We start from the raw sequence: 14,969 nt of genomic DNA, 5'->3' as shown, positions 1-14,969 counted from the left end.
ATTGAGAGAGACAATGGAGATTAATCAGTGGAGAATCGTGAATATAAAATGGGAAAGAGACTGGCCTTGTGAAAGAGAGATAGTGGAGACCGGAGAGAGAGATCGTGGAGAGAGAAGTTAGAGAAAAAAATATTACACGACGTATTTAATGGCTTAACGGTAGGAAGTGACCATAAATACATATTTTGCTATAAAAACTAAAAGGTAGTTATAGAAAATAATATTTTAAAAGGGTATTTATAATAAATAAGGTGTAAAGCTTTGCTATAGGAGATAAAATTTTCTTTAATATACAATTGTTAAATGCAAAATATGTCGATATATAGCGGATATCATATATATTAATATACAAGATAGAATTAAAAATAAGATACATGTATCATATCAAATTATCAATTCAATGTACGAGATTATACATTAATTTTTTTAGGATACAATTATCTTTTCTTAATTGTATTTTATTTGTAAAACATATTTGAAAGATAATATTTTGAGTTAAAAATAGGAAAGAAAAGATTAGAGTTATTATACCTTATTCCCTCCACTGATTTAGGAATTTATTATAGTATTGTTAATATTAATTGCCATAAATAGATTTGTAACAGCCGAGAATGACATTAAGTTGTTGCCGCTTTTAACTGGGAACGCCATTTTTGTTAATTATGGATTACTATTTACTGCTATGCTTATGTTAAATTTTCTAGAATAGTGCCTACTTATGTTTTTTGCCTGTTTAACTTTGGGTATAAATTTAAGATAAAGAGGGTAGAGTGTCAAAATTTTGCATGATACTTTTTGGTCTTAATTTTTTGTCCCCGCTTGTTTCATGGGCAAAATATTATATTTAATAGTGTTGTTCCTCGCTTGCCTTATGGGCAACAATTTTAACTCTTGACCTAAAAATTCTGCTCATGGTAAGGCTGAGCATATATCGGGTAAAATTGATAGTTCGAATCGAAAAAATACTATTGGATTATCGATATCGGGTTATTGGATTAATGATTCGCTAACGGTTTAATGCTATTTGACTATTGGATTTATCGGTTCGAATCTCGATTTGTCCAATTTTATTAACGATTCAACCGATAACTCGATAAACTTTATTAAAATTATCATTATATCCCTAAGTATATAAAGCCACCTTAAGGCTTGATTTCTTTAAATTTATGAATTTCTCGTCTTTATTATTCAGTTCATATATTTTAGTTTTAACGATTTAAAGAATTCATTTTTCAGATTTTTATTTTTCTTTTTGCACTGATTTTTTCGCATTTACAAAATTAGTTTTTTACCATTTTTCTGTAGTTAGTAAGATTAGTTTGTTGAATGTATTATTAATTATTCCGACTAACTTATTTGAAATTTAAAATCATTCATTGGGATTTTCACATGCAAAAAAAATTATTTTCTAAAGTTGAAATTTAATCCCTCTTTTCTCAAGAATAAAAATTTATTTCATTTCTCTTAACAGTATGATTATAGTTTTTATAATAAAATTATGAGATATTTATATATTTTTTATTCTTATCAGGTAAATCGATAACCAAACAGATAACTATCGATAACCGAATCGATAACTATCGATAACCAACTAATCGATACCGATAGTCGATATCTTATCGGTTCGGTTATCGATTTAGCGCATTTATAAATTAGTAACCGATACCTCGAACCGGTAATATTTACAATCGAAACGGATACCCAACCCTAGCTCATGGGACAAGTGGAGGTTAAAAGTTAAAGACCAAGAAAGTATCATATTTTTGTATTATTTTTTCTGCTAAAGTGGAGCTAGTGAATTGTGAAGAAGAATGACTAGTGGCAAAAGGTAATGTTCGGCGACATGAAGGTTAACTGCTCAAATTAGACTTTGTTACAATCAAATTTCATCATTGGAACATCAAATTACTTCACAGATCAATCCTTTAAAAAGGAAAAGTAAATTTTAACAAATACATAAGCTTTCCTTTCCTCCAATAATCAAGTGTTTAGGTTCACAATAGTCGTAAATTCCATATGTTTTTTTTTTTGTGACTATGTATTAGTAAATAGTATATATCTCAAGTAAAATTGAAAGGAAGATTAGAGATGCAATCCAATAACTCTAAATTTACATAATTTAGTTACATGTTACAAAGTTAGAGAGAAATTAGAGAAGAAGAACAAATGAACAGAAACATGTATAAACATGATGATAAGCTTTCTACATTAAACGAAGTTCAGGAATTTAGGGATGGCAATTGGGGCGGGACAGGACAAGGCAGGGGTCGGCAGGTGAAACACTTAACGGGGCGGGACAGGAGAACAAGTAAATAGGCGGGAGCGGGCAAGGTAGGGCAAACTTTAAATTTTAAGAAAAATTAATAGGGCAGGGCATATGGCATATCAGCCCTTAGTCCAAATAGTGGGCCATTTGGTAGCTTGAGGCCCAGTTCATTTCTTGCTTACTGTAACTTTCATTTTTTCTTTTGTTTTATAAATGAAGAATTAACCCAAATAGTCTCTCACTCAATCGCTTACACTAAAAATAGCCGATTGATATATAATATATGCATAATATATGTATTATATGTGTATAATCTATGTATATGATTAGAAAAAATAAATAGTGAATATGATCGGCTATTTGCGTAAAGATCCCTTTATAAATTGCTAAATATGTACTTGAATATGTATTATTCTGTGTATGTAACTACAACAACAACAACTCAGTATAATTCCACTAGTGGTGTCTGGGGAGGATAGTGTGTACGCAAACTTTACCCCTACCCTGGGGTAGATAGGCTATTTCCAATAGACCACCGGCTCCCTCCCTCCAAGAACTGCTTACCACTAGAGCAACTCACTTTTGTCAAATGTGTATGTAACTGCGTATATCTCAAAAGAAATAACAAGCTCATGCAAAAAAATGGTGATAGCTTTGTAAAATATGCTGTGTGGTTTTCGATTTTTTAATCTAAAGCAAAAAATAACCTCGTCAAATATTTATTTTATTTGAATTAAATGCTTGTCTTTTATTATAATATCTTTTAAATGTACAATAATCACAAACGTTAAATGAAACAGACTTTTACTCATTTCTATACACTTCTTTCTCTATTTTATTTTAAAAGCAACAAACAGAACTTATATGTGTCCTCAAAAGGTACTTAATAGTTTAAAATTCAAAGCTGCACACCCTACTAAAAAGATATTGCAACAATTTCATTTATAGGTTTGATTAAGTGGGCGTTTGGACATAAGAATTGTAAAATTACATAAAAAAGTAAAAAAAAAAATTAAGTAAAAATAATATTTGAAAACTAGAGTCGTGTTTGGACATGACTATAATTTTGGGTTGTTTTTGAAGTTTTGTGAGTGATCTGAGTGAAAAATTTGAAAAATAGTTTTTTGTAGTTTTTTAAATTTTCGAAAAATTCCAAAATTCATTTTCAAGTGAAAATTTGAAATTTTATGGCCAAACACTGATTTCGAAAAAAACTGAGATTTTTCTTATGTCCAAACGGGCTCTAAGTTACGTTCACCTATCCTAATATTACATACAAACACCAAATTGTTATAAGAAAAATTAAATTATGGTGGATGTCTACTCTTCCCCCATGATCTTCTCAAATGCTTAATGACATATTCAATGACATATTTTTCTTCACTTTTCATGCCTATATAAAGGCCTTGTAATAAATAAGAAAATACACACAATTGAAGAAGAAAATCTCTTCCTTCTCTCTATCTCTATTTCTTGTTCATGTTTTACTAAATTGCTTTTATTTCATAACAACATGTCTTGTTCATGTTTTACTAAATTATTTTTATTTTATAACACGTTATCAGCACGAATTGCTCATTTCATGATCTTCTACGTCAAGACTATGTAAATTATAAGCAGACAATGAGATCAAGTACAATGAAAAATGTCTTGGATGATAATACAAAGATAAGTTTTACATTCATCTAAACCCATTCATACTTTCATATCTTTGCATTAACTTTATGTGCAGTATTTAGTTAAAATATATATTTTTTCAATTGTATCCACTGAAATAAAGAACTGGAAAGGTATGTCTTTATTTGCTACATCTCTTATAGGACAAATATAATATTCCAACGTATATATATGTTCTGGCCTTTTACATACTATGATAGATAATTATTAAGGTAATTTAGTAATAATATTTCTACCATCACATGATGTATTTCATTGAAAGCAAAATTATCAAATATGTAGGCGATTTTACAGTACCTTGCAAATTTGGCATTGGAATATACAATCAATATAAACTCATTATAGTTATAATTTATAATAGTCACAGTTATGCATTAAGCCTTAAATATTTTTGCTGGAAACATAAGGCTCATTCCTCCGTATTGGATTTTTTTGGTGAAGTTCTTATAGTCTTTGAAATATAAGTGGTTATAGGTTATCTGCACCTTTCCCCTAATTAATTTATTAAAATATAAAAGTGATTGTATCATTTAAAACAAAATGGCATATATCCTAACTAGCATTTTTGTTGCAGAGGAACTGTTTCAAAATTGAAATAGTTATATATGTCTTCTTGAAAGTTAATTTACTTATGCTTATAATTATGAAGTAATAATATTTTAAAGGCTCGAGTGCGAGTCCTAGTGAATTTTGCCCTATTATCCCAAAGATTTAGGGTAAGACGATGGGTTCAAGTCCCAACACACTATGTTGATGAAAAGACGTTGGATTCAAGTTTCAACGCATTATGACCTAGCATACCTTTATATGGGTAAGACATTGGGTTTGAGTCCTAATGCACCATATTGATAATAATAATAATAACTAATATATATATATATATATATATATATATATATATATATATATATTTTTTTTTTCATGAAAAAGCATGAACCTTGTCCCACTTGATTTGCTCCATTCTTGAAGTGAATGTGATAGCACTGCATGATAAGTCTAAATAAAGACAAGTGGTTGAAAAATGAATGTGGGCATGCGAAAGGCCAAAATAATAATAGTTATCACTATGGTAATTATAAAAAGGGAGAACAAGACAATGTTTACCATCAAATGGGTATAAAAAATAAATAAAGCACATTGTATGATTATACTCCATTCTTTGAAGAGAATGTGACTTGTGATAAACATTGAGAATGCATACTCATTTCTGAAAGTGAATGTGAAAATATATATGTGATAAAGATTATGCATAATAATGTACTTGTGCATGGTTGGATAAGTACTACAACTCACCTCCAAGGGAGGTTTGAGACAAAGAAAGATAATGAATATTATTGTGTAGTTACATGAATATATCATTGGTCGCATACATGTGATACGCCAAATATTTTGTCAAGCCTTATGAAAGTTATTAAAAGCACAATTGAAGCAAGACATTATTTTGCTTATGATGATTTTGACCATGACAATTATTATGATATGATTCTCTTTGTGAAGGAGACATTCATTATATGGATGGTGTGACAAAAGATCTTGTAGTACAAAAACAGTTAAGATATCTGAAATAACTAATTTATTACTACCCGAATGAATAAAATTGTTCATGACATTAATCTTGTAGTAAGTCTCAAAAGAAATATTTTGATTTACGAATATATTAACCAAAGTGGTTGGCATATTGAGACTATAAATGAAAAGAATATTGAATATCTTTATATTACTATAATAACATCGGGTAAATATGAAATATTACTTGACTTTTCTTCTATTTGTACTACACAAGTATAAGCATGATGATGCAATCACAAGCCACAAGTAAACTAGAGGTTTACTGAAATAAATATTAGTTGGCATGACCGGTTGACCATCTCGGTTCAATTATGATGCGAAAAATTAATTGAGAACTACATTGGCATATATTGAAGAAATATAAGATTCTTCAAGAATTCTCTTCTGCTGCTTATTCTCGTGATATACCAGTTAAAGTTGGGATTGAATCCCTTGATTTATTGAACGAATAAAAGGTGATAAATATATGGGCCCAGTCACCTTCCATGTGGACCGTTTACTATTATATGATTTTAATAGATGCATCTATTCTATGGTCACATATACATTTGTTATCAACTTGCAGTTTGGCTTTTGCAAGATTGATTGCTCAAATTATTAGAGCACAGTTCCAGAATATAAATTATGATGATTTATCTTGATAATACTGGTTTAAATCCAAGTTGGTTTAGCAGAAATTGTATGCCTCCAATTATATCTAAACCATTGGTTATGAGAACAAAATTTCCAAAATAAAATTTGGTATGTGATGTATTATTTAATATACAACAACACTTGTACGCATCTAGCCAAGTTATGATAAGTTCTCCCTATCACAATCAGTTCAGAGTCAGAAACCAAATAATTTCCATCTAAAAGTATGAATGTGCTATATGATTCAATTGTTCCACCACAATGCACAAAAATGGATCCCCAAATAAGGCTAGTGATATTTGTTGGTGATCCCAACAATAGGGGGAGAAAATGGGCAGCTGAAAAAATAACGCATGTAATGAATTATTATGAGTACATCTAGATCCTCGTACGAGAAAATGTGAACTTGAAGTTCAAGTGATAATTCAATTGCAAAATATTGCCAGGCGTATTTGCTGACCCAAAATTAAATATCATATTCAGCTGCTAATGCTCCAAATAAAATAAATTTCATAATGAATATAGTCTATGGCATGCATGAAGCATAATAGACTAATCGGTTCCAAAGATAAAACTCCTTGAAGAAGGAGAGGACCAAATGTTCAAGATGGTCATAATAAGGAGGCAAGTGCTCTAGAAGAGTAGCACGACATAACACTTCATAAGACATCATGGGAGAGGCTCAGGTACCTGAAGATAATAAGATAAAGAGATCTCAATAAGTTATGTCTTTATTGGGTAATAATAGAACCGATATAAAATGATCGTTGACGATATTGTTAATATAATGTAGCGCTCAATATTATTAATATTGACGAGGATCTTGAGCTCAAATATGTCATGAATATTACAAACGGGCTCTAAGTTACGTTCACCTATCCTAATATTACATACAAACACCAAATCACTATTTATTAGTATATAAGTTTTATTTTAAAAACACCAAAAAGAACTTATGTATCCTCAAAAGGTACTAAATAGTTTAAAATTCAAAGCTGCACACCCTACTAAAAAGTTAATTGCAAGAATTTTATGATAGGTTTGATTAAATTACATTCACCTCTCCTAATATTACATAAAAATATTTAAATGTAAGACCAAATCACTATTCGTGTATAATACCCAAAGTAACGTTGAAAACAAAGAGCTAAACGGGCGGGGCAGGGCAAGGTCTAAATAGGGCAGGGAGTTACATGGAGCAGGTTAGGGCAGCGAAATTTTTTGGCAGGGGAAGACTTAATCCGTCCCGTCGTATCCCGTCCCATCCTGTTGCATCCCTATTCGGGAATATCATTTCATTCTAATGATATTTTACAATACAAGAACATTATAATCAATGCCTATTTAAAAATAAAACAAATATGATAAATTGGAATCCATATATCCAACATCCCAATCTATCTCTATCTTCTTTTCACATAGAAGACTTATGAAATGATTCATGATATTGTCTACGTATATATCTTAAGAGATTCTTCTTGAACTTTGGAATCCATATATCCAACATTTTCAAATGTTCTTTAACAAATAGTCATTAATATTGAATCCAAAAGGGGTAAAAAGCTTTTCACGTTCCCACCTTACACGATCTGCTTTATACAAATATGGGAAATTCGTGACACTCCAAAAGCATTTTGTGCATCTCGATCTTACATTATAAGCCCAAAAAAAACCATGGGTACGTGGATTTATGTATAAATAACACCATCTCATAGGGAAAGCAATTTGAGTGATGTTAAATTTATAATTTGTACCTGGTTCAAGCCTTGCCAATATGTTATAGGTGTCAAAATCTCTGCACATATAATAAATTGGGTCGGTATTGTCATTGGCTAAAGTTACCTCAATTTTGGGAAACATTGTCTCCATTAAATTGGTATCTCTTGTAGCATTTGAAAGAGGTAAAGAAAGGAAAATGTTCAGAATTACAAGGATGAAAAGAGGATAAGAGTTTGTAATGGTGTTGCTTTTCGCCATGATAATATTTTGTTTCTTTTGTCATGGCAATTCTTACGTTTATTGGCAAGAAAGATTATAAGGATTTGTGACTGGAAATTGATGGTTTTCCTTTGTTTTCGGGGTATTCGTGAAAGATTTTTTAAAAGGTGTGAGATTTGGATGACAATGTCATTTTTCATTCTCATTCATTTTTTCAAGTTTCTACTTAGATGGGAGGCACATATCATAGTTAAGAATTAAAAATAAAAAATTAATTACCCAAATCAAGCTCCTAATCATGGTTAGAATAACAAATACTTTCATTATTTGCTCTAAAAAGTTTTGGCAATCCCACTATTCTAGGCAAAAGATTATGAGCCCGTTTGGATTGGCTTAAAATAATTAATTTTTAAGTTAAGTGCTGCAACTTGTTTTATAAAAAAACAGTTACGTGTTTGGATAAAAGTGTTGAAACTGAAAAAAAGCTGATGAAGTGTTTGGTAAAGAAGTGCTCATAAGCACTTTTTCTTGTTAAAATGACTGAAATATCCTTAAAGTTATCAACATTATAAAGAAGATGATTACTATAATATTATATTTTCTGTTCTTAGCTTCAAACGGATGATTGTTATATTTTTGTCTTGTGTGTTTGCTATTTTTCTGGGTTGGTAAATGGGAAGACAGATGAGCTATTGAGCCAATTATTTGTAAAAAGTTTCCTCTTTCTCATTCCAATAAACCGACCCTTTCTTTAAACTAATAAATCAACCACCCAAAAATAAAAAATTTAAAAACAGATCGCAACTAATTCATCTACCTTTAATTTTCCCCCCACTTAGATTGATAAAAGTTGTTCGAATATATAAAAGTATTTTACTGAAAAATATAAGGGGTGCGTAAAAAAATAAATGAAAGGAAAAGAAAAAGAGGGGAACATAATGAATGAAAGTGTAAAGAAAGAAAGAAAATGAAAAGAGAGGAAAGTTGTGGAAGAAGACAAGAAGAAAGTAGAGGCTGCTGCAGCAAGAATGGAGAAAAGAAAAAGATAGTATATTGTGGAGTTTTCTGTTGAGGGATAATTTCGGGATTAAAAAAGATTATAAGTGATAAGAATGTAATATACTTGGTCAAAGCAATATGACTTTTAAGCCAATTTCGAAAAATTGAGTTTTCCAATTTATTAATTTTGGCTTTTTTTAAATAGATCTTAACTTTTTTTAAACCCTTTTTTGGTTACCAAACACTTCCACAAATTTAAAAGTGTTTATAATTTTAAGCTCATCCAAACAGGCTCTATGTAATTCGTATATACATTCAAACAAGCTCTTTCTTTCCTACTTTATTACGAGCTCTTTTTTGGTTTATTTTTAAATACTTTTTCTTTTCTTTTTGGGTAAGATGTTTTTTCGCAGTTTCTCTTTACATTCCTACCAAAAGAGAGAATCAACATCTAATGCTTAGTGGGACAACGACATCAAATTGAATTACGTATGATATTAAAATTTACAAGGAATAAAAAAGAATATTTGTAAAATTAAAATTAAAAAATATATATGATGTTAGAATTTAAGCGGACCACTCATTGACTTGTTAATTGTTATGGGGAAAAAAAGTACTAAGCAGATTAATAAAAAAGGGAACGCAACAAAGAAAGAAAAGAAAGATTAGCTCAAAATACAAAAAATATGAATTTGAGACGAGAAAAACTGTTCAAAAAAATAAAACTCGTAATAAAGTAAGAAAAAAGAGAATTTTCTTAAATATGTATGGATTACATAATATTTTAGCTTAGAATTGTGGGGTGCCAAAAGTTTTGAGGGCAAATAAAGAAAATATTATTATCGCTTTGAATAATTAGATTTCAATCTTTAATTCTTAATTATGGCTGGTGGCTCTAGTCCAAATAGTAACTTAAAAAAATGGAGACAATTCCCATATGAGATGGATGATCTTTTATAAAGCATATTTTTATCATTACGGAGTAAGTTTTTTTCCTCAACGTTTATAACCCGGCTAGTTAGGAATATTCCAAACAAATTATAGATTGGGAATAATCCCTATTACCGTACTAGTAGTAATAATAGGTACCATTAAAATTAGGCGAGAAGCTTATCTTCACTAACTTGTGATGTAGACAAACGGCCAATTAGCCCAATCTTCAGCCTAAAGTTCGTCCTTTGTGTTTCTTCTTCTAACTTTAGGTATACAAACAACAATTAGAGCCGTCAATATGAGTTTGGCATGTTGAGCTAGTTCAGTCCGACCCTTAATTTAATAGAGTTGTGTTATAATTTTTGGAGCCCATTTAAAAATGAGGTTTTTAAGCACACCCCGAGTAAGCTTATGGCCCTTGAGGTTTTACTGAGGTTGGGGCGGCCCGTGAGCCTAATAAAAATATTTATTTGAAAAATATATAATTTAAGAAGTATATGACATTGTAACATCGGAATCATCATTTAGCACGGGTGGACGTGTTCTTACCAAGGACTGAAATTGCATCCATCATGAAAATGTCCAAACACTAGTTACTACTCGAAATTGGTTGCACGGCTTTTTCCAAACTGGTAATATGTTTTTATGCGAATTTGAATATTATTAGTTTTTAAAATTTAATTATTCTTACAATTTAACTAATTAATATTGCATATGAATTGTAGATGTAGATGAAAGTGAAGATGTTAATATAACCTTGTCACAAGCAGATTCAAATATGTTTGATGAAGATGATGTGTTGGATATCCCATAAACATCACGGTGGTTTCTTTTGAATAGTTTATTTTTGACTTTTCACTTTTAGTTAATAAAATATAGTTTTGTCTTTTACCTTTTTAGTATTTATTGCGATATATTAGAACAGTATAAAAAATTATTAAGTTTTGCAAAAAAATTAAACTTTTAAATATTTATCTTTCTTTTAGGTTAGTACCTAAAGAAAAATATAAAATTATATTTTTTTAAAATGATGGGCGTGGGGGCCGTAACTCACTCAGGGATGGAGTGGGCTAACCATTATAAGGCCATCAAAATAGTGGGCTAGCCCAGCCCGTCAATTGCTAAAACACATGTGAATTGGGTTGGACTAACCCTGCCCGACCCATATTGACAACTCTAGTCAACAAATTCAGTGAATAAGTCAACATTATTTGTAATTTTTGAGTTTTTATATAGTATAATCCATGTTTAACCCCAGAAAAATAAGATAGGTAAAGGTAAATTACCACTTGATAGAGATTGAAATCCACTCTTTTGTAATGGGCCACACATTTCTTGTAGCCTTCTAACAATAGAAAACACTTTGAGCCCATACTCTTTAGGCTGAATATGGATCAAATACACACATTGGGTGGGCTGAAAAAGATGATTAACCCGTATATTTTCGGGTCGAATATTGGTTAGTCCAAAACCTGTGATAGTACCATGCCACCACAATCTGAATTCTGAAACGGAGATTACACAGAATCACAGGAAAAAGGTGAAAAAGTTAACTACAGTTATGGGACTCTCAGCTTCTAAGCGAGTAACTCGTTCACTCCAAAACTCGTCCGAGTTCAACTCGGCATGTGACTCAGTGTACGACGATTGTCTCTCCCTATCACAGCACGCCTTCCCCGGAGTCAAACCCTACCAGCTCTTCTCCGCCGCCGAACGCCTCCACGTTTCTCTCTATCCCTCCGTCCCTCTCATAACCAACTGGGTCAAATCGCCTCCGACACGATTACAAGTAGATAAAGCCTTTAAAGTCGTATCCACGCGCCTGTCCGGCGAGGAGAAAGAGAGCGAAATTGTGCTTGGGAATACTGAATTTAAGGAGTTCGCGGTGGAGGTATTTGTAGACGCTGCCGTTTCCGGGGCTGGGAAAGAGCTGTTGAAGCGGGTCCCGGTAGGTGCTATTGGAATTGTTGGTGTGGGTGTGGTGGTGAAGCCCGGGAAAGAATTGGTTGCGGCGGCAATTGGTGCTTACGCGCTTGGTGTTGCCACTTCGGTATACGTCAGCTTGGCTGGATAAAGTCTCACTATTTTCATTTTCTTTTTTGCTAGTTGAATCGGCAGAATCTATGTTTTCTTTTTCACAAAAGTAAATAAAAGTTGTTTTCCTGTCTTCTATTTAAGGAGATGATTCAAAAACTACTCTTGCCATGAGGATACTGTGTACGGTCAAAACCGATTCTCAATTATAAAGACCGATCGAGATAATGACGTTTCAATCGAAGGGTATCCACATGGCAAGCTCAGACGAATCCCAAAGTAGGGACGTCGAGCTTCGAGCTATAAGATCAATCAACGGCAAAACTCGATATCATTATCGAGCCGTATCCGAATCGGATTACGGGGCAACACTGATTGACACAGGCCCCGAATATCGATGACCCAAGGCAGAACCGAGCTCGAACCAAGACTGGGGGTTCGATCTAACATCGAGGTCGAGCCAGTGCCAAAGTCGCAGACAAAAGCCGTTACAATCACACCGAGGGAGAGAATCTTGGCGAGAATCAAGGAAGAGACAAACCATCATGGGTCCTCCACTATATGTATTATTTTATTATGTTGTTATAGATAAAGCAGTGACCCTCTACTATAAAAAGGGGATAGACCGCAATAGAGGCACGTCCTCCAAGATACATTAAGATTTCATTGTGCTTGTTTTTCTAATTCATTTCAGTCTTCCCATCCATCATTCCCATTTTATAGTAAAAATACATGTATTGTCATTTTGTATCAAAGGAATTTGCATACCCTTAGAACCATATCTAAATTTAACATTATCCGAATTTTCGGGTAAACAGTTTGGCGCCCACTGTGGGGCTAAGGGTAACAGTGATTGTTTAATATAAATCTACAGTACACTCCACCTTACAACTTCAAATCAGCAATGGCTCTACCTATCGACCTCGAGGCCGACCTTCAAGATGAAACCAACAACTTGGCACCCGAGGATTGAATCAAAGTACCCGAAATTCGAGCAGAAATATCATTGGATGTCATTTCACAAATAGCATTGGAGGCGAACCAGCGTTCCGAACCAGAAAGAAGCATTCAGGGTGGTACTCGATCCGTAGCCCGAGACACCCAAAATGCGGGGGGAATCAGGGCCATCTTACGTATGATTTTCGAGATGCTGCAAGCCCAACAAGTAGCGATAGCTCAGCTACAGAGCCAAACTCGTGCACAAAGCAGGCCGGATTCCAATCCACTTCGAGAAGTCACCCCCAGAACAGACCCCGCCATAGTGAAATCTAACGAGCAAGAATCGGGGACTACTCCTGGAATTACTAAATTGCTCGAGGAACTCACAAAACGAGTCGAAGCCAACGACAAGAGGGTGAAAACGTACAATGCCAGGGTCGATCAAATCCCCGGGGCTCCACCAATGATAAAGGGGCTTGATTCGAAAAAATTCATACAAAAGCCTTTTCCCTCGAGCGCGGCCCCAAAACCAATCCCCAAAAAATTCCGTATGCCCGAAATTCCCAAATATAACGGTACGACCGATCCTAACGAACACGCCACCTCCTACACATGTGTCATCAAAGGCAACGATTTGGAGGATGATGAGATCGAATCCGTGTTGTTGAAAAAGTTCGGAGAGACCCTCGCAAAGGGAGCAATGATCTGGTATCACAACTAACCACCAAATTCCATTGATTCTTTTGCCATGTTAGCATATTCGTTCTTAAAAGCACATGCTCGTGCCATAAAGGTTGCAACAAGGAAATTAGACCTCTTCAAAGTAAAACAAAGGGGTAACAAAATGGTGAGGGAATTCGTATCCCGATTTCAAATGGAACGTATGGACTTGCCACCGGTCGCAGACGATTGGGCCGTACAAGCTTTCACCCAAGGACTGAACGGGCTAAGTTCGACAGCATCACGTCGGCTGAAACAAAATTTGATCGAGTACCCAGCAATAACTTGGGTAGATGTACACAACCGGTACCAATCAAAAATCAGGGTCGAAGATGATCAATTGGGAGCTCCGTATGGGCCCGTACGTCAGAACCACACAACCACTAAAAATCATAGGGAAATCAACAGAGAACAAAGGTCGAACAGAGACCGATACCAACCGTACGACACAGATCGGATGAACAACGGTTCAGCATATGATACGGTTCGGAACAACCGAAAGACTGATCGGGGGCAAAATTCTCGGGGACTTATGAGCAGGAGAGGCTTTGATAAATATGCCGATCCTATAGAAGTCCCTCGATTATCGGAGTATAACTTCAACATTGATACATCCGCCATCGTATCGGCCATCTGACGCATCAAAGACACCAGATGGCCTCGACCCATGCAGACCGATCCTGCCCAAAGAAATCCCAATCAAATGTGCGAATATCATGGCACCCATGGCCAAGAACGGAAGATGGCAGGCAACTAAGAGAGGAAGTGGTCCGCTTATTTAACAAAGGACACCTTCGGGAATTTCTGAGTGATAGGGCGAAGAACCATTTTAGGAACAAGGAATTCAGCAAGCAAAATGAGCCAGAAGAACCACAACACGTCATTCACATGATCATCGGCGGCGTCGATGCCCCTCAGGGACCGATGCTTAAATGCACTAAAACATCGATTGTGAGGGCAAAGTGATCTCGAACTCAAAATTATACACCCATAGGGACTTTGTCCTTTAGTAATGAAGATACAGAGGGAATCATCCAACCCCATAATGATGCACTGGTAATATTCGTACTCATGAATAAAACTAAGATTAAGCGTGTGTTAACTGATCCAGGTAGCTCGGCCAATATCATCAGATCGAGGATCGTAGAACAGCTCGGCATGCAAGATCAGGTCGTACCCGCAACTCTGGTTCTAAACGGATTCAATATGGCATGTGAAACCACCAAAGGCGAGATTACCCTACCGATAAACGTGGCCGGAA

General features: G+C 34.0%; 1 protein-coding gene and 1 long non-coding RNA gene across 2 annotated transcripts; one reads left to right on the top strand and one right to left on the bottom strand.

Moving 5' to 3' along the window:
- Nucleotides 1–6,478: 6,478 nt before the first annotated feature.
- On the bottom strand, nucleotides 6,479–8,338 carry LOC138893376 (uncharacterized). Its single transcript, XR_011408756.1, has 2 exons — nucleotides 7,900–8,338; nucleotides 6,479–6,835 (listed from the first exon to the last, which is right to left on the bottom strand). It is a non-coding gene; the product is annotated as an uncharacterized lncRNA (long non-coding RNA).
- Nucleotides 8,339–11,317: 2,979 nt separating this feature from the next.
- On the top strand, nucleotides 11,318–12,208 carry LOC104120763 (uncharacterized). The gene has a single exon (XM_009632599.4). The coding sequence runs from the start codon at nucleotides 11,577–11,579 to the stop codon at nucleotides 12,087–12,089; it is 513 nt and encodes a 170-aa protein (XP_009630894.1). The 5' UTR covers nucleotides 11,318–11,576; the 3' UTR covers nucleotides 12,090–12,208.
- The last annotated feature ends 2,761 nt before the right edge of the window (nucleotides 12,209–14,969 follow it).

Source organism: Nicotiana tomentosiformis, chromosome 6, assembly GCF_000390325.3.
Source record: "Nicotiana tomentosiformis chromosome 6, ASM39032v3, whole genome shotgun sequence".
Lineage (NCBI taxonomy): Eukaryota > Viridiplantae > Streptophyta > Magnoliopsida > Solanales > Solanaceae > Nicotiana > Nicotiana tomentosiformis.
This window is presented reverse-complemented; position numbering and strand designations above follow the sequence as displayed.